Source organism: Chrysochloris asiatica, unplaced genomic scaffold, assembly GCF_000296735.1.
Source record: "Chrysochloris asiatica unplaced genomic scaffold, ChrAsi1.0 scaffold00088, whole genome shotgun sequence".
NCBI classification, from domain to species: Eukaryota; Metazoa; Chordata; class Mammalia; order Afrosoricida; family Chrysochloridae; genus Chrysochloris; species Chrysochloris asiatica.
In genome coordinates, this window is record NW_006408606.1 from 9,876,959 (window position 1) to 9,897,233 (window position 20,275).

The following is a 20,275-nucleotide window of genomic DNA, read 5'->3' on the forward strand; positions in this document are numbered from 1 at the left end:
ATGGATTGCATGTCATGTAAAGAAAACAAAAAGCTTGACAACTGGACCAATAAATAATAAAATCATAATAAATGGAGAAAAGATTGAAGATGCCAAAGACTTCATTTTGCTTGGATGCACAAGCAACACTCATGAAATCAACAGTCAGAAAATCAAACATCATATTGCATTAGGCAAATGTGCTGCACAAGACTTCTTTAAAGTGTTTTAAGAACAAAGGTTATCAGTTTGAGGACTATAGTATGCCTAATCCAAGTCATGGTATTTTCAGTAACCTCTTATACATGTGAAAGTTGAACAATGAATAAGGAAGACAGCAGAAGAATTAATGCACTTGTTTTATGGTGTTGGAGAAGAATATTGAAAGTACCATGGAGAAACAAATGTGTGTTGGAAGAAGTACAGCCAGAGTGCTGCCTTAGAAGGCAGGAAGGTCAAACTTTGGGCAGTGTTTCATTCTGTTGTGCATAGGACTGTTATGAATTGGAATTGACTCGATATACCTAACAACAACAACAATCTTTGTGGGTTGAAGACTTTTTAATTTAGAGCTTCCCCTGTTCTTCTCTCCCCCCACCCGACATCTCTCCCCTCATAATGCAACAAAATTATAGAGTTTGAAGACTGGATATTTTTGAAGGTGAGATTTAAGAGTGAATTATATGTTTTGGCCAAGTATTGTTTAACAATATATAATAATACCGTGGTAGGAAAGGCATTGGTGGTATGAGTTGACAATGGGTGAAGGGAACAGTACCTAGTTATATTTGGAATTGACCTTAACTGTAACTTAGATTTCTGAGGAAGCATGTTTGACTTGAAGTTAGTTAGGGTGAGTTCCCTACAGGAAATAGGGGAAGCCCTCTTACATGACTCACTTAAATTCCAGTTTTTGTAGGGCAGACTGTTTTTGTGTGGGCAGCAGTGGGGTTTGGACAGGATGACCAAATAAGGGTTCTGCCCTTGTGACTCATGTCTGTGATTCACATCAGGTCCTTCAGCTGCGACGTGGCTTTACTAGCTTTGCTGGATGACTCTGATCGTATGGAATGTAGCAAAAGTGCTTCCTAGTTTCTAGAAAGCTCTCTAAAATATGGCCAGCAGCTATTTCTTCTTCATAGTAGTGACCTTCTGAGAACGCTTTTCTTCTTTCACCCTATTTCTTCCAGTCTTAGGGCTCAGATGTCTCTTTTCTTTAAGGCAAGTCTTTCTCATCTCCTCTAGGACTTCCCTTCTGCCCTGCTTTTAACATTTCTCTTAACTAGAGATACTAATATCTTCACAGCTTACAAACTGGATCTTCTTTTTTTTTTTTTGTTCCCTTAAAAGGGATTCCTTTAATTCTCTCTTCCCCTTTCTTCACTGTTGTTGTTAAGTGTCGTCCAGTGGGTTCTGACCCATAGCAAAACCTGTATAGGGTTTCCAAAGAGCAGCTGGTGAGCTTGAACTGCTGACCTTGCAAACAGACTTCAGACAGCTTTGCAGTCTGGTGCATTAACCCACAGCGCCACACCCAGACTCCCCCTTCTTCATTACTTTTCTCCATTAGTATGCTTTTTTTTTTTTTTTTTTTCCATTTGTAAGATGAGCTTTCACTACCTCTTGATTTCACTTTTCAATCTCCTACAATCAGGCTTTTTTCCCCTCACCACTCCATCTTTGACAAAGGCCCCCTGATTATCTAAATAAGTAAGTAATTACCAAAGACGTCCAAATTACCAAATTCAGGACACCCTGTCAGTTTATCTCTCACTTGACTTCCATATTGGACTCTGCCTCCTCCTTTCCTCTTGCGATATTTTTCATCCTTGGCTTCCATGCCATCACTCTCTTCTGATTTTCTCTTTGCTTTTGTCGGTGACAAAGTAGCTCAAGAATGACCTTCTCATGACTTTTGCTCAAACCCTACCCTCGCTATTTGCTTGGTCACTTGCTTCAGTGAGTCACCAAACCTTTCTAAGCCAGTATGTGTTTCTTCATCTGTAAAATGAGGTTTCGCTGAAATGAGCCATATGAAGTTCTGAGCGCAGTGGCTGGCTCACCACCTCACTGAACACTGTTAGCTGACATTCACATTGTTGTTGACTTCTCTTCTCATGCTCCTCTGGCTCTCCTTTCCACCCATTAGTACTGTCTTGTGTGTTAGCCTCCCCTTGTGTAGCTTCAGTTACCACCTATGTGTGCTGCTAACTCTCAATCCTGTTTTTCTACTGCTTCTGTTTCTCTTGTTTCACTCTGCTGTTGCTGTTAACTGTCATTGAGTTGGTTTTTACACATAGTGACCCTGTATAGGGTTTCCAAAGCAGTGGCTGGTAGGTTTGAACCGTTGACCTTGCAGTTAGCAGTCCACTGCTTATCCTACAACACCACACCAGGGCTCCTGCTTTACTGTGGTGAAATACCAACCTTTCTGTTTCCTATCTAGAAAAGGAATCATCCTAAGTAATCCTCACCCCACATTAGTCCTTATTCTTGTCTTTTCCTTCCCATTTCTACTGTTCCTGTTGTAGAGCAGGTTCTCCTTGCCTTTTCCCACCGTTAGTAGTTTTTAAGTGGAGGACAATGGTGGGTAGTGATAAAATGTGGAGACCCGGGTTGAATCCCAGTCTGTGTACCTCAGATGCAGCCATGGCCCCTCTGTCAGTGGTGGTTTGTGTGTTGCCGTGATGCTAAATATGTTTCAGTGGAGCTTCTAGTCTAAGGCAGACTAGGAAGAAAGGCCTGGTGATGTACTTGAGAAAAACAGTCAGTGGAAACCTATGATCACAACAATCTGATCCACAACTGATCATGGGGATGGCAGTGGACCAGGCAACATTTAGTAGCTTTGTGCATGGGGTCTCCATGTCAGAGGGCGACTCTATAGTAGCAGACAACAGCAATAGTTTTTTTGAATAGTCTTCCTGTCTCTACTCTTAGTTACCATATTTTCTTTCAAGGAGTCCTGGTGTGGTGGTGTAGGATTGCTAACTTCAAGGTTGGTGGTTCGAACTCACCAACTGTTCCTTGGAAACCCTTTACAGGGTCGCTATGAATTGGGACCAACTTGATGGCATTTAGCAACAAGTGTGCTTATGTAAATAATATGTGTGCATACACACATATGGGTGGAAATGCAAAATTATGTGAAAAAGTTCTGGCATAGCACATGTGCACAGACACCATGTATGTATCATGACAGTTCCAGAAGTGGATTTTGGCCTTATTCAGCCTCATTCAATAGTTCGAAAATGTTAGTTTTGATCATATTTGTTTAATAACGGTACACACATGTTTGTCACATGGAAGACATTCATAAATGGTTGTTGAGTAAATGTGTAAGCAGACAGGTGAACTTCTGTGGGCATTACTATATAGTTAGTGTTAAATTTTCACATTAAATAACTTGTGGCATCTGTTCATTTTGAAGATCATACTGATGATGTCGTCATAATTGATTAGAAGTGGTTCTGCTAATCAGAGAAAAACTGGTAGTTTGTCCTGAAAGAAATAACTAAACTTTGACCCATACTAATTTTGAAAATGCATCCTCTCAAATTAGTTTCGACAATTTACTTTTCAATATTTTGCTTCTTTGATTTATTTTGCTCTTTTTAATTATATTAAAACATATGAAATTGCCTGTAGTCAGTCATTCTATACCTATATTTTCATATAGTTCTATCTGTAGCAGTGGATTTATTGTTGTTCATACATCTGTGCTCTTTACACGAGGTGGAAATATATATCAGCCTGCCTGTGGGTGGATTCCCCACTTGGTAAAAAGAAGTGCTCTGGCTTAGTTTCATGACCACTCCTGTCGGGGTGGGCTTCACGAAGGTGGGAGATCTGGAGGTGAAAGAGAGACAATATAGAAACAAAGACACAGACACGCAAGTTTGATGCAAGCTGTCAGGCAAGCTAGCATACAGGACTAGCTCTACCTCAGTCTTTTATTCGTTTTCAGATCAGGGAAATCAAGGCAGGAGGTACAAGTTTAATGTGATTAATTATTTGAAGAGGGTACAAAGTGATTTCACAGAATCTCATGCGTCATTCAGATCTTAGAAAATTATCTGGCGCTCAGAAAATTATCCTGTGCTCATATTCTTAGCCAACCATTCTTGCGGAGTTAAAGGCGCAGACAAGCAATTATTGGTTTAAACTTCAACTTCATGGGCCCCCATGGCCCAGAAAAGTTAGCTAAAAAGAGCCAAGTTAAGTGTTCATTAGAAATTCTAATTCCTTCTGAGTATGCTATGTGTGAAAGGTACATGGTTTCATTTGTGAACAAAATTATAAGCAGTTAATCGAAACCTAATCTTCTCTATATGACTTTTATACTTTCAGGGAAGTCTGGGGACAAGTTTACACTTATTCTAACAGCACAATCTTTTATTCTTGTATGTTTCTACCCTAGTTTCAGGATTTATAAATGAATACTGAAATGCTTATTACCATTATAAGTCTAAATGTGTCAGGATCAAACTGATTATCTCTTAGCACAATCGAAGGGAGCTGCTACTATTTTATTCATACAAATATTCTTGTAATTTTACTTTTTCTCTTGTAAGTAGAATACTCTGGACAGTTTTTCTTCAGGGTCGAAACTATTTTACTCAGGGATAGTTGGAGGAGGTTGCTACTATTTTCTTTTAATTAAGTATACTCATAATCCATCTGAAATGTCTTTCTATTACCCCAATATAGCTGTTCTTGCTCATAAGTCATTTGGGGAAGTTTAACTGACTCTAACTTAGGAGCATTCTCTGTACGGTTGTCAAGCATAGATACCAGCAGCTCATGTTTTAGCTTAATATTATACATAACTGAGTAGTTACCCAGAGAGTAAGTATTACATTCTGCCCAAATCGCCACTGCTTGTTCCTCAGAGACCTTGCCTCTGATAACAGCCCGCACAGCCTGTACTGCCAAGGCAGCGACATTTACAGAGGAGCCATTAACCGAGACAAAGTGTGTATTATTACTGGACTTATAACATTCATCCAGAGGCTACAGCTACCGGAGTTGAAAGCAAGAAAATCAGATAAAGAACACACAATACAGTCATTAGGAGAAATTGAATAGTTTTAGCCAGGAGGTGAGTTCACCAAAGGCCATGTTCCTGGGCCCTCAGGAGTTTTACGTCCTGGTCCACAAGGGCCATGTATTACAGATCTGGAGCGGGCCCCTGGTCCAGAATCTTGTCTGTCTTCTCAAGGGGCCACAGCATCTCGGGGTCTGCATATGTCGTCGCCTACACACTCCCACATATAAACGGGAAAGAAACCTTCTTTCCCATCTCCTATGTCAAGTTGTCCACAATCTTTTGTTTAGGTTAGAGACAGAGTACTGAAAGCTGCTACCAGTCAACACTGTGGGCTGGCAGATCAAACTGGAAATACCCCACTTCTCCTGGAATGTGCTCTTCTGGACTCATGATCACTTGTTGCTAAGGACCTCAAGAGCTCAGGTTTTCCTGAAGGTTCTTATAGAGCTCATTCTGTCTCCTGGCTCCACGAATGTCACTTTTTCAGGTGGCATAATTTGGAACCAGAGTCCTGGTGTGGGTTAATGCCCCAGGCTGCAAAGACGTTTAAACTACAAGGTTGGTGGTTCAAGCTCACCTGCTGCTCCTTGGAAACCCTATACAAGGTCACTATGGGTTGGAACTGACTTGATGGCACTTAACAACAACAATAATTTGGAACCAGTAAAGATGGGTAATGCACTGGACTACAAGGTCAGTTTGACCTGCAAGGTTGATGGTTCAAATTTACCAGTCACTCCTTGGAAACCCTATACAGGATCACTATGATCGTAACTGACTCAACAGCACTTAACAACAACAACAAAGAGGGAAGGAGCTCTGATGGTACAATGGATTAAGCATGTGGCTGCTTACCAAAAGACAAGGGCTGTTCGAACCCATCAGCTCTGCTGTAGAAAGATGAGACCGTAAGATTTACAGGCTCAGAAACTGTACAGAGCCACTTTTATTGTGTTCTATATGATCCCTATGAGTTACAGGCTGAGAACATGTACGGAGCCAGTTTTACTGTGTCCTGTATGATTACTATGAGTTGGACTTGACTCAGTGGTCGCGGGTTTGGTTCTAAAAGACAAAGGTACTTGAACTGACATGGAGTCACATGGGTGCTGAGTCCCCTCTGCTAGTGTCCTATGGAAGTTCTTCCCATGGCTAGCTCTCTCTGGTGCCATCTTTTCTTTCTTTTTTTTTAAATTGGACTGTTATTGTTAAGTGATGTGTAATCAGTTCTGACTCATAGTGATCCTGTATAGGATTTCCAAGGAGCCGTTGGTGTGTTTGAACGACCAATCTGTGCTTAGCAGTCCAGTACTTATCCTACAGTGCAAAATGCTGTAATTGGAGGCTAAGGTGGAAATAAACTTTTTTTCCCAATGTGGGTGATTGTGCTTATGAACATTCCCAGTAAAACACATAAAATGGTAAACCAGGTTAGGCCTTTACTCTCTCCTGCTCCTCACCTCCCCCCACAGCTGTTTGCTTCTCAATGTCAATGGTAGCTTAATAGGAGTTTTGAGGGATTTTTAAATGTGTTAATGGTAAAAGTAAATGCTGGAAGACTTTGAAGTCACATCTTACCAGTCTTTTATTTGAGCAAAAATGGGACAATCTAATTCATATAAATGTAAATCATGATTATGGCTTTGAATAGTGAGTAAATTAGAAGCAATAGCATTTGCAGGGATACAGATTTATGGCCCAGTATTAATTTAGGTCAGCAGTTTGAAACTACCAGCCGTTCCATGAGAGAAAGGTGAGACTTTCTGCTCCCGTATAGATATATAGTCTCGGAAGCCCTATGAAGGGTCGCAATGATTGGAACTGACGCCACAGCATACCACCACCACCAGTGATGTTGTATACTTTTATGGAAATACCAAAATATATTGATGATTGAAAGTACTATATACGATAAAGTAATATGCACCAGAAAACCTTACAAGAAAGAATATCTTCTAATATACTTTTATGAAGTTCTAAATTTAAAGATTTTATTCTTCAAATTTTATTTGGTTCACATGAACCACTAAATATGTTTTCAGCCTTTGCTGGGTTATCTTAAACTTCCTGAGAAAGTAAATATAGAAACAGGCTTAGATAAAAAGACAAGTGGATTGCTTAGAATTGAGTGCTCAGGGTGGGGAGCCATATTTTAATGCAGGTTCAAAGTGGGGAAGACATTACAGGAGAAGGCCTACAAGGAAGTGCCCCTGTGAGCTCACAGGTATTGGTGAAGCTTGACCGAAGAGTGCATGCCTGATGGGAAGGGATCCTTTAGAGTGAGCCTCTCCTCTGTTGGTTTTAATTGCAGACAGATCAGGTTAGCTGGTCGTACTAACCCACATTATAAATGGATCAGTGCTCCTCATCTCCTTTCCAATGTGGTCACAAATCTTATCAAATGGTAAGTTTATGTAAAAGACTGAAAGTGATATAAAATGAGTAGCTTACTGTTTGTTATTTTTAGCCATGTTATAATTAGCCATATTGTAATACTAGCTTTGTTATAGTCATGATATGAATAATATCATTATATTTTATTTTTGTAGGTTCTCAAAGGCACCGTGACCAACTTCCCTGGCTTTGATGATCGGGCTGATGCAGAAACTCTTCGGAAGGCCATGAAAGGCCTGGGTAAATCCAGCCACTTTTATGTTCTCATAAAATGTGACATTTGTTTTAATTTTAGAGTTGTTTTTTTTTGAATATGAAATTTCTAGAAAAAGGTCAAGTAAGATAATAGTACTGGCTATACCTAATATTCACCAGCCCTGGTATGGTGCTGTAGGATCAACATTGAACTGGTAACGACAAAGTCAGCAGTTCAAACCTGCCAGCCATTCTTGGAAACCCTATGCAGGGTTGCTATGAGTCAAAACTAAGATGACAGCACATTACAACAACAACAATCCTAATATTCAGTCTCTAGAAATGAATCTGCTGCACAGGAACTTTTTAAAGTAATGAAGAGCAGATATGTCAGCTTGAGGACTAAGGTGCGCCTCACCCAAGCCATGGTATTTTCAATAATCTCATATGGATGCGAAAGCTGGACAGTGAATAAGGAAGATCATAGAAGAATTGATGCCTTTGAGTTGTGGTATTGGAGGAGAATACTGAAAGTGCCATGGACTGCCAAAAGAACCAATAGATCTGTTTTGGAAGAAGTGCTCCTTGGAGGCCAAGATGGCTAGGCTTCGTCTCTCATACTTTGGACACATTGTCCAGAGAGAACAGTCACTGGAGAAGGATGTCATGCTGGGTAAGATGGAGGGTCAGAGAAAAAGAGGAAGACCCTCAACGAGATGGATCAGCCAGGTGACATCATTGATGGCGTCAAGTGTGGCGGCTGTAGTGAGGTTGGCCCAGGATCGGACATTGTTTCGTTCTGCTGTGCATGGGGTCACTATGAGTCGGTTCTAACTCGATGGCACCTGACAACAACAACAACAAGAAATGAACAAGAAGTTAAATTCAGTCTCTTAGCTTCTTAAGTTTTCAACTTTGCCTGTATGGAAGCTGCTTGTGTAGAAAAGCACACATCACTGAGAGCAGCCAGCTCTTTTTTCACTGTGTCCAATCAGACATCCAGTTCTCCTTTCTAAAGAACAGCAACAAATCAAAAATAACCCTGTTGTTATCAGTCAATTCTTATACATGACAACCTTGTGTATGTGTCTGAGTAGAGTGGTGTTCCATAGAGTTTTCATTGGCTGATTTTCAGCAGTAGTTTGTTTTTTGTTATTGTTAAGTGCTATCGAGTCAGTTCCGACCCATAGTGACTCTGTATAGGAGCAGCCGACCTTGCGGTTCAAACTGACTTTGCAGTCCAGCGCATTAACAGCCACAGCACCACACCAGGATTCCAGCAGTAGATTATGAGACTTTTTTTCTGAGGCACCTTGGGGTGGACTGAAACTACCAACTTCATTGTTGGTACCAACCAAGGACATAATCTCCTTTCTGGCCATGTTAGAAAAACAAGAACAAAAACTGGTGTCTCTGTCCTCAGGTTCCTTCCATACTAGTGCTCATGCGAAAGGATCCACATTCTTAAACTTGGCTCTGCACTGTCAGTCTTCATTGTGAGTAGTCAGTGAGATTTCCTGTAGAGCAGGATTAGTTGCAGACTTTCTAGCTTGATCAGACCTTCCAAAGCAGCCCCAGCCTATGTTGTCAGATTCATCTCTTAGTACTATTTGATGTGTTCTCTGATCCAGGCACTCTGATTGTCTGCCATTCATGAAAGCCCTGCATTGTCCTTCAATTACATTTTTCTCTTACCGTAAAAGCCTGTCCTTCCTCTTTACATCTCTGCCTGTTTAAATCATTTGATCTTTCAAGATTGTTTCCAGTTTGAAGTCTTTCTGTGAACTCCCTTCCATCTGTCTCCCTGTCAATTAACAGAACCTTCTTTGAACCTCATTTAGCTCCTGGACCTCACCTGAGGCACTTGTCACATTCCGCCTTAAGTCCCAATTACTTTTGTGGTTTTATATTTTTCATTCTAAATTGTCTATAACTTGAAGGCAGGGCCTTTTTCTTTCTTCTCTCTGAATTAAGCGTGTTATACCTTTTGAACAATACTGAGTACTATGAGTTATTTGAGTAACTACTAGTTGCATGGAGTCCTACTGTGGTGCGGAGGATAAGCACTCGACTTCAGGGTTGGTTTGAACCATAAGATTGGTGGTTGAAACACACCAGCCACTCCTTAGAAACCCTGTACTCAGGGTCACTGTGAGTAGGAACTAACTCTTCAGTACTTACCAACATTAGTTGTATGGAAAGCTCTGTGCACTCAGAGCTTAAAAAGTCGGGAGTAGCTTTCTATAAGTCAAACAGTATATGTTGGAAATACAACATTTCATATATGATCAGTTTAAATGGATATCACATAAATATGTGTATTTTTGAATATTTTGTTTTCACATAGATAAGGAAATAAATTGACTGGAAAACTGGAATGCAAAGTTTATTGGGAGAGTAGGCACGTCAGAGACTAAATGTAATTGTGTAACCATTAATTGCAGGCACCGATGAGGAGTCCATCATGACATTGTTGACATCCCGAAGTAATGCCCAGCGTCAGGAAATCATTGCAGCTTTTAAAACTCTGTTTGGCAGGGTAAGACCCCCTTCATCCCAGAGTAGAATATGAGAGCAGCTGTAACTTTTAAGAGTAGTGTGAAATGTAATTATATATTTTTGGTAAGCATAACATTTATTTTGTGAGTCTCACTTCTCGACACTTTGCTTTTTATTTTTCAACTTCCTCTTGATGATTATTAATTAGAATACAGTGCTTCCCCAACTTAGCCTCACTGAGTTGTGTTTCCTTGCTTAATGTGGTAGAGTGCCAGAGATCTCATGGTGATAACTGCCCTTTCTCTTTTCTTCTGTGCCTCCCATCCGGGATTATTTTATTATCTATTTTGTAGGTGTAAACCTGTATGTAGTATAATATGTTATGTAATTCACAGTCACAGTCTTGATTCCCTTTGCCATGGTTTGCATAAATGGCTTTCACCACACTAAACTGTTCTCTTTTATAATCAAATCAGAGGAAAAAGAATTAAATTTGTTAATTAAACGAATTGGCACAGGCATGAAAAACAGAAATGTATTCTTGTTATTCTGAAATCTCTATTAATCATTCCATTCAGAAACAAATGAAAGACAAAAAAAAAAAATCAAATATTTAACCATTTCTAGTAGCCTGGACTTCTGGTGTGGTGGTGTAGGCTCATCACAGGACTGTGAACAAGGTTAGCAGTTCAACCCCACCAGCTGTTCCTTGGAAACCCTATACAGGGTTATTGTGAGTCAGAACCTATTCGATGACACTTAACAATAACAGCAAAGTTGCCTGGCCTACTGAAACAAACAGACAGGAAACACAGCTGTTTGTTTCATTATTATTTATACAATTTTCCCATAATAGCAGTTGCCCAGTAGTCAGGAACATAATAATAAACATAAATCATTATGAATCAGAATGTCATTAAGTACTGAGGGAAAACAGAAAATTGTTATGTTTAGGAATACATGTCAGTTATTTGTAGTTATACATTTATATATCTTTTGGAAAATTTTTTTCATGATACATAATTTTGAAAATAGATTAAAAAAAATAATTTTAATCTACTCTTTAAGGAATTTTTTTTTTTTTCACTCTTAAGGTTAAGAAAAACATCTTAAAAAATAAACAAACCCTTAAGTATAAATAGCTTTTCTTTAGTTTTAGCATTAGGTCAAATGTCAAAAGTATGTTATTCAGGTTTTTGCTTAGTAACTTTCCATTCCTACTTGGAGACAGCAATGCTGTTGTTGTTGTTGTTATGTGCCGTGGAGTTGGTTCCGACTCATAGTGACCCTGTACAGGGTTTCCGGGGCTGTAAATCTTTACGGGAGCAGAAAGCCTCATCTTTCTCCCACGGAACAGCTGGTACTTTCGAACTGCTGACCTTGAGGTTTGCAGCCCGATTCGTAACCACTATGCTACCAGAGCTCCTTGGAGACAGCAATAGTTTGTACTAAATTAAACAAGTTAGGAATTCTCTGAAGTCATATTTCATGCTTTTCTAACTCTGGTTTTAAAATACAAAGAAGGAAAAACTAATTTATAAAGAATACAGTATACAAAGGACTCTGATTTATATTCAGGAAGAATTCCCTTAGAATTTCTGTGTGGTTAACAAATTTGCGTTTTTTGTTCACTAGGATCTTCTGGACGACCTGAAATCAGAGCTGACTGGAAAATTTGAAAAATTAATTGTGGCTTTGATGAAACCCTCTCAGCTTTATGACGCCTATGAACTGAAACATGCTCTAAAGGTAAAAGGTTGAGTAAAAGGAACATTTCTGCCATGAGAAATAGATTATTTCCTTTATGTAATTACTTTATCTTCTCTTATTTTTTATGCTTTAAAATATTTAATGTGAGTGAGAGCTTCTGAAAAAGACAAAATATATGCATGCCAAAAGAAGAACAGGAAGGAGAAAAATGACAAGCGTATCATTTCCATTTTTTGTACAAAGTCACTAAAACATTGGCTAGTTAAGAATTTGGAGTCCTGGTGTGGCACTGTAGGATAAGCACTGGACTGCAAGGTTGTCAGTACAAACTCACCAGCTGCTCCTTGGAAACCCTGTAAAGCATTGCTATGAGTTGGTACCGACACGCTAGCACTTAGCAACAATAATGAGTTAAAAATTTAGTAATTTTTATAGCTTGCTTTATATTTGATTTTCACACCAATTTTCTAATTTTAAGATGCGTTTTTAAAACGTTACAGATTAAATGTAACATATAATAAGCTTATAAGATCAACAGTTCAAACCTACCAGCTGCTCCTCAGAAACCCTATACAAGGTCACTGAGTTGGAACTGACTTGATGGCCCTTAACAACAACAGTGACAATAATCTTAAACTATTGTGTATTGTTTACGTGTCAGTTTGTCTTTTGTGGTAGCTTGTGTTACTATGATGCTGGAAAATATGTCACAGGTATTTAAAAAAAACAGCCTTGTCATTCATGGAGGACAGATTTTAGTGGGACTTCCAGGCTAAGATACTAGGAAGACCAATATAATAATGTACTTGTGAAAAAGAACTGGCTAATTAATGAAAACTGCATGAGTAGCAGTGAAGCATTGTCAGAAATAGTGCCAGAAGATGAGTCCCCCAGGGTTGGAAAGCACTCAAAATACAATTGGGGAAGAGCTGCCTCTACAAAGTAGACTCGACCTTTATAATATGGTTAAAATAAAGCTTTTAGAACCTTCACTTGCTGATGTGGCATGACATAAAAAGAGAAGAAATACCATATAATCAGAATGTGGAATGTACAATCTAGGAAAAATCGAAGTTGTCACAAATGAAATAGAATGTTTGAAGATAGATACCCAAGTATTAATGAGCTGAAATGGATAGGTATTGGACATTTTGAAGTAGACAGACAGTCATATGCTCTACAATGCTGGGAATGACAAGTGAAAGAAAAACAGTGTTACTTTCATTTTCAAAAAGAACATTTCAAGATCTGTCCTGAGTATAATGATGTCAATGGTAGCGTAATATTCATATGCCTACAAGGAAGGTCAGTTAATGTATTAACTGTTACTCAAATTTACACACCAACAAATAATGCCAAAAGCCAAGAAATTGACGATATTAACCAACTTTTGCAGTCAAAAATTGATACAATGTACAATCAGTATGCATTGATAATTAGTGGTGATTCGAATATGAAAGTTGGAGTATATGACCTTGGGCATAGAAATAGTACCAGAGATCACATGATAGACTTTTGCAAGACCAATGAACTATTTACTAGAAATGCCTTTTTAAGCAACATACATGTGGACCTCACCAAATGGAATACACAGGAATCAAATCAACTACATATTTGAAAAGAGACGATGGAGAAATTCAGTATCATCAGTCAGAACAAGGTGTCTGCTAAGTAACAGACCATCAGTTACTCAGATGCCAAGTTCAAGTTGAAGTTGAAGAAAATTAAAACAAGTTCACAAGAACCAAAGTCCAACTTTGAGTATATGCCCCCCTGAATTTAGAGACCAACTTAAGAATAGATTTAGTGTTGTTGTTGTTGTTGTTAAGTGCCGTTGAGTCAGTTCCAACCCATAGCGACCCTGCACAGGGTTTCCGAGGCTGTAAATCTTTATGGGAGCAGAAAGCCTCATCTTTCTCCCGCGGAACCGCTGGTAGTTTAGAACTGCCGACCTTCAGGTTAGCAGCCCGATTCATAACCACTACGCTACCAGAGCTCCTTATTTAATGTAAAAACCAAAGATCAGACAAGTTGTGGGATGATGTCAAGGACATCATACATGAAGAAAGCAAAAGGACATTGTGGTGTAGTTATTTATTTAATATTTCTTTTCTAGCTTTAGTCTTTGTAATTTCCAACAAGTGTCTTTGCCTGATGGGTCTGGCTAAGAGAAAGGGGGAGAAAATGCTGACAGGGTTATATGATTCAATTGTGACTGGCTAATAGGAGTCCTAAAGAGCTCTGGTAGCGTAGTGGTTACGAATCAGGCTGCTAACCTCAAGGTCAGCAGTTTGAAACTATCAGCCATTCCGTGGGAGAAAGATGAGGCTTTCTGTTCCTGTAAAGATTTATAGTCATCTACTAGCAAAATTAAGCTGAACATAATTTAGAAGGCTTGCAGCGATACATCAGTAGGGAATTGACAGAAATTTAAGTTTAATTTAGAAAAGGACTTGGAACAAGGGATATTTTACTGACGTCAGATGGATCTTGACTGAAAGCAGAGAATACCAGAAAATCTTTACCTGTGTTTTATTGACAAAAGGCGTGTGCTTATGTGGATCATAATACATTGTGGATTAATAACATTGTGAAGAATGGAAATTCCAGAACACTTGATTGTTCTCATGTGAAACATATATAACCACCCAGAGGTAGTTGTTTGAACACAACTAGGGTATACTGTGTTGTTTAAACTCAGGAAAGACAAAGCATTAGGGTTGTATTTTCACCATACGTATTTGTTCTGTGTGGAGTCCTAGTGTGTTGCTGTGAGTTAATGCACTGGACTGCAAAGTCAGTTTGAATCACAAGGTCAGTGGTTCAGGCTCATCAGCTGTTCCTTAGAAACCTTATACAGGGTCGCTTTGGGTCAGAACCAGCTTGATGGCACTTAACAACAACATTCATTCTGTATGCTGAGCAAATAACCTCAAGAAGAACATAGCATCAGGGTTGGAGGAAGATTCATTAGTAATCTGCACTATGTAGATGATACAGCCTTGCTTCCTGAAAGTTAAGAAGACTTCATGTGCTTACTGATGAAGATAAAAGACTAAAATCTTCAGTGTGGATTACACCTTAACATAAAGCAAACAAAAATTCTCACAACTGGACCAATAAGCTGTGTCTTGATAAATGGAGAAAATATTGAAGTTGTCAAGGATTTCATTTTATGTGAATCCATCATCAACACTCATGGAAACAGCAGTCAAAAAATCAAAACATCATATTGCATTGGGCAAATCTTCTGCAAAAAAACACTTTAAAGTGTTAAAAAGCAAAGCTGTTAGTTTTGAGGACTGAGGTGTGCCTGTCTGAAGCCATGGTATTTTTAATTGCCTCAGATGCTCATGGAAGCTGGCAAGTGAGTAAGGAAGACTGAAGAATAATTGATGTCTTGAATTATGGTATTGACAAAGAATATTGAAAGTATCAAGGACTGCCAGAAGAACAAACAAATCTGTGTTGGAAGAAGTACAGTCAGAATGCAGTTTAGAAGAGATGGCAAGTTTTTTTATTCCTTTTAAAGAATTTATTTTACACCTATTATACCACACAGTATGCCGTTTTTAAACATTGACATGTAACTCTCTAGTAAGATTCTCAAAGCAAAACCAAAAGCATTTACCTCATTAGAAACAAGATACATTATTCACTTATTGTCTTCAAACATGATTGCACTTTTACTTTCATAATTTGACAATGCATTCATGAAACAATCTGCAGACAACTACTGTTTTAACAGACAAAGAACACTTTTAAGTAGATGTGTCTGTCCTAAACGGTTCATTAGGCATGAATTTTACAAACATTATATTAATGGTAATAGTGGAGCTGGAGAGTGTTGCGTCTTCTCCAAGCAGCCCGGCGAGAACCACCAATAGTTTGGTAGAACTTGTGGCCCTTCCCCAGGCCACGGCTCTTGCAGCCTGCAGATGTCAAACGACGCATCTCCCTGTGCTTGTGGACTGGCATGGTGATCCATTGGGCGTCAGGATTTCTTCTGATAGCTTTATGGAATGGATCTATGAGGATAACTTCAAAAAATTTGTTTGTGGAATCTTCACCAACCCATTAAGAATACAGGACTCTTAGGGTCCCACAGTGGCATCCAGCTTGCTCCTCTAGCAAACTTCAGCTGGTTAACACCATGATGCACAGGCTTGCCATAGGTTGCATCCTTAGGCACTGGGCATTTGCGGCTCTGCGCACATGAATCTGATAGATGACATAACCTTGCTTGGCCTTGTATCCCAGTCTGTGCACCTTATCTGGCTGGGTGGAATGGAGGCCCTGTGCAGTGCAGAGAGCTGGCGGTACTGCCAGCAGTGGACCCGCAGGAGAAATCGCATCACATCAGACTGTTTCTTCCTCCATACTTACTGGATGTACTTGTAAACACCCATCTCGGCTTACCCTGATGGCTGCTATCAGATAGAAAAGAAGAAGCTTTTCTCCTCCTGACTTACTTTTGTACATATTATCAGAAGGGACTTGTTCCTGGAAAATGACATTATGCTTGATAAAATAGAGGGCCAGTGAAATAGAGGAAGACCCTCAATGATAGGATTTTACACATTGACTTCAGCAGTGGGCATGCAATGCAATGAATGACTTGTGAGGATGGTTCAGGGCAGGGCAGTTTTGTTGTGCATAGGGTTGCTATGAGTCAGAACTGATTCTATGGCACCTAACAACCACAACATTGTGTATCCTATGTTTATATGTATGCACATGCAGTGAACATTGCAAATAAATAAATTTGGAGGAAAATTAATTTGAAATTTCCTACTTCTTTAATTACAAGAACTTGTATACAAAGAAATCCATGTTTTGATGGGTGATATTTATGTAGTTTTGCAATTTGGGTAATATCTATTTCAGGAAATAAGTTGCTTATTGCCATATATTTTCTTTATTGAAATTAAATCTTCACATAGGGAGCTGGGACAGATGAAAAAGTCCTGACAGAAATTATTGCTTCAAGGACCCCTGAAGAACTGACAGCTATCAAACAAGTTTATGAAGAAGGTAAATGTTTAAAATGATATTTCTCCATCATTTCTTCTATTTCTCTAAGGGGTTTATAGGAGGATACAAGGGGTATGCAGTACCCAATTGTTGAATGAATGAATGAATGAATGAGCTACAATTTAAGGCATTTTTCTCCTTTAATAAAGAAAAGGCTTTTTTTGAAACCTGTAACTATTTGTTTATAAAAACCTGCTGATGAATATAGAATAGGTATTTACATAGTGTGGTGATGTGGATTATTTTTCTTTTATGTTATCTTTAAGGTTAAAATTTTTGTTTTTAATTTTAATTAAAATTTTAAAATTTTTATGGGCCCTTTTGGAACCTGGGAAAACAAGCTTATACTATTTCTCAAGTCAGAGTTCATAACAACGTATGTCTTCTTAGGTAGTAGCCATTGAGTTCTCTGCATTTTGACTTTTCTCTTTGCCGTACATTTATGAAACAATAAAATAAACAAAAAAATTCCCAAATACTCTATTTTCATGTACATTTTTCTTCATATAATCTAGCTTCTCGTATTATTTGTTCAGCATACAGATTAAATAAGTATGATGAAAGGATCAACCCTGTTGTACACCTTTCCTGATTTTAAACCATTCCGTATCCCTTTGTTCTGTTCAATTCTCATGAGCACAATGAAGTGTTCTGTAATACCCATTCTTTGCAATGTTATATATGGTTTGTCATGATGCATAGTTAGTTGGCAGTTCAAACTCATCAGCTGCTCCTCAGAAACCCTGTACAAGGTCATTATGAGTCAGAACCGATTCCATGGCACTTAAAAATAACAACACATAGTTGAAAGCCTTTGCATAATCAATAAAGTAAAAGTAAACTTCTTTCTGGTATTCTCTGCTTTCAGCCAAGAATATACTGTGCATGGAATCAAGAAAATGAAATTAGAAATACAGGCAGAGAATTCTTCCTTCTTGTTAATCTTCCTACAACAAGGTCTTTTCCCTACCTGATTTGGAGTCCAGACCATGCAAGCTGTCAGCTCAATCAACAAACCTTCAAGCCATGTGTCTTCAGCTAGAGAAATGGGTTTCTTAGCTGGCATTAGATTGTTAGTCTTAGAAATGAGTTTGCTAATCAATAAAGTCAGAATGGTGTGACATTTACAGCAACTAAATAATGACCTTTCCGCAGTGCTGGATCCCTCTTTCCTCTTCTCTTTTTATAGTTGGATAATCCCAACCACTAAGGCAGAGGTGAGCCATGCATCTGAATTCCAGATCATCACCTTTGGGCTTTATTAGATGTAGCAGGCAAGGATCTCTTTCTGAGGGTGTGGGTGTTGATGAGTGAGCCTCTGTGTGCTGCTGGATGACCAGTGAAATGCCTCTATGGGATAATAACTGGTTTTGGACCATCCTACTCAGCAGAGTTTCTGAGCACCAGCTGATACTGTGTAGTTCCTGGCTGTCATGAGAAACAGCTCCTGTCTGTGAGGAGTTTGCAATCTGTTTAGAACAATGTTGATAGTGAAAGGATACTAAAATTCAGACTTAAGTCAAATACCAAAATCCTCAGTGAAAGCGCCCTTTCAGAGAGGGGAGAAGGCATCGTGGCTTTGGATGTCCAGGAGGCTTCTCGGTACAGTCAAGCATTCAGAGTGGTTTAAAGAATAGGTGGGTTTGGGGTAGATAGAGAGTTATCCCTTACCTGCAAATGTTTAGAGACGGGATTGCTGTTCTTAAGTGCCGATGAGTTGGTTCCTACTCATAGCAACCCTGTGTAGGATTTCTGAGGAGCAGTTGGTGGGTTTGAACTGCTCTTCCTGTGATTAGTAGTCCAGTGTTTATCCTACAGCACTACAGCAGGATTCCCCTAATCTACAAAAATACAGAGACTGGATTGAGGAGAGTGCCTTGCATTAAGAGAATAGTTATTAGTTGCTGAGAAGTCAGTTCTGATTCATGGCGACGCTAGTTTGCAGAGTGGAATTGCTCCATGCAGTTTTCAAGCCTATGTATGATATGCAGAAATATATCACTAGACCTGTCTTCCAAAATGCCTCTAAGTGGGTTTGAACTGTCACTTTAGGCAGTGAGTAACCATTTGTATCATCCAGGAAACAGAGAAAATTTGGTTGGAGTGTACAAGGGGGCTTCACAAATTTTGTGGAAAAAAGGAATGAAAAGGTAACGGAATTTTTCAGAAAACTTTTTGAATCCTCCTTGTAAATGTCTACTGTGGAAGAGAAATTTATTGAGTCAGACCAGGTTACAGATGGCTGCATATGTCTGGATTAAGATTTTGAATTTAACGGCATCGTGAAGTTCTTAAAAGACAGTGGAGTGTGGAAGAAACAATTGAAGGAGGAAGGAGATTAGAGTCAAATGGCTGGTTTAAGCAGCAGTGTATGTGAGGAGGGAAGCTAGGTACTTAGTAATTATGGTCAAATTAAGGGTTTGAGAAGGACAATTCAGAGAGGAGAAATAATAGGATTGATGATTGAGTATGCATAGTTTTGGAGTAGAGGAAGGAATCAGGGTTTTTCAAAGTTATGTATTTGAGTAATTGATGGTAATAAACATAGAACCCCCTTCTGGCCATTAAAAATAGAAGTTTCAGGCTTTTAAAGTCTGATGCCTGCTTTCAAATAATGATAAAATATTTAAGTGCCTGAGAGTAATACCTTCTTTCCTCTAATGTCAGCCCTTTGAAAATTGTTGAAGAGGGCTGATTGCCTCTTGTAGATTCCAGTTTCTTCCGATTCATTTGTTGAATGGGAAAGTTCCTAGTGGTGGAAACAATTAAGTGCTAAGTTGTTGACAGAAAGGTTTGAACTCATCCAGAAGTGCATTAGAAGCAAGGTCTGGTAATGTGCTTTTGAGTAGAACTTAATGAAGCAGTTCTACTTTAAAACACACCAGGTCCCCATAAGTCAAAATAGAATTGGAGGTTACTAGTATCTCGACAGCACTTAACAACAACAACAAATATAGGTAATAAGGAGCTCTGGTAGTGTAGTGGTTATGAGTTGGGCTGCTAACCTTGAAGTCAGCAGTTCGAAACTACCAGCTGTTCTGCAGCAGAAAGATGAGGCTTTTTGTTCCCTTAAAGATTTACAGCCTCAGAAACCTATGCAGGATCGTTATGAGTCGAAACTGACACCACCACCACCAGTATAGGTGATAACACTATATGTTGAACAGCTGGAAATAGAGGTTGGTTGGGGAGCATACTTTGAAATATTACTGCTATGTCTCAGAGTTAATTTTATTTGCTGTATGGGTAAGAAGGGCCATGAGCATAGGAAAAACAAAACAAAACAAAAACCCAACAATTGTTGTTGTTGTCAGGTGCTATCGAGTCGGAACCGACTCATAGCGACCCCATGCACAGCAGAACAAAACAATGTCCGATCCTGGGCCAACCTCACTACCGCTGCCACATTTGAGT

General features: G+C 39.0%; 1 protein-coding gene and 1 pseudogene across 1 annotated transcript in view; one reads left to right on the forward strand and one right to left on the reverse strand.

Annotated features, from left to right (window-relative positions):
• Positions 1 to 20,275, forward strand: part of LOC102827790 (annexin A5-like) — a 50,279-nt gene that overhangs the window by 12,169 nt on the left and 17,835 nt on the right. The window contains exons 2-5 of the mRNA XM_006866277.1: positions 7,579 to 7,663; positions 10,063 to 10,157; positions 11,753 to 11,866; positions 16,771 to 16,861. Of these exons, the coding sequence (XP_006866339.1) occupies positions 7,579 to 7,663; positions 10,063 to 10,157; positions 11,753 to 11,866; positions 16,771 to 16,861 (385 nt within the window). The remainder of the gene's footprint in view (positions 1 to 7,578; positions 7,664 to 10,062; positions 10,158 to 11,752; positions 11,867 to 16,770; positions 16,862 to 20,275) is intronic.
• LOC102827421 lies at positions 15,642 to 16,236 on the reverse strand (annotated as a pseudogene).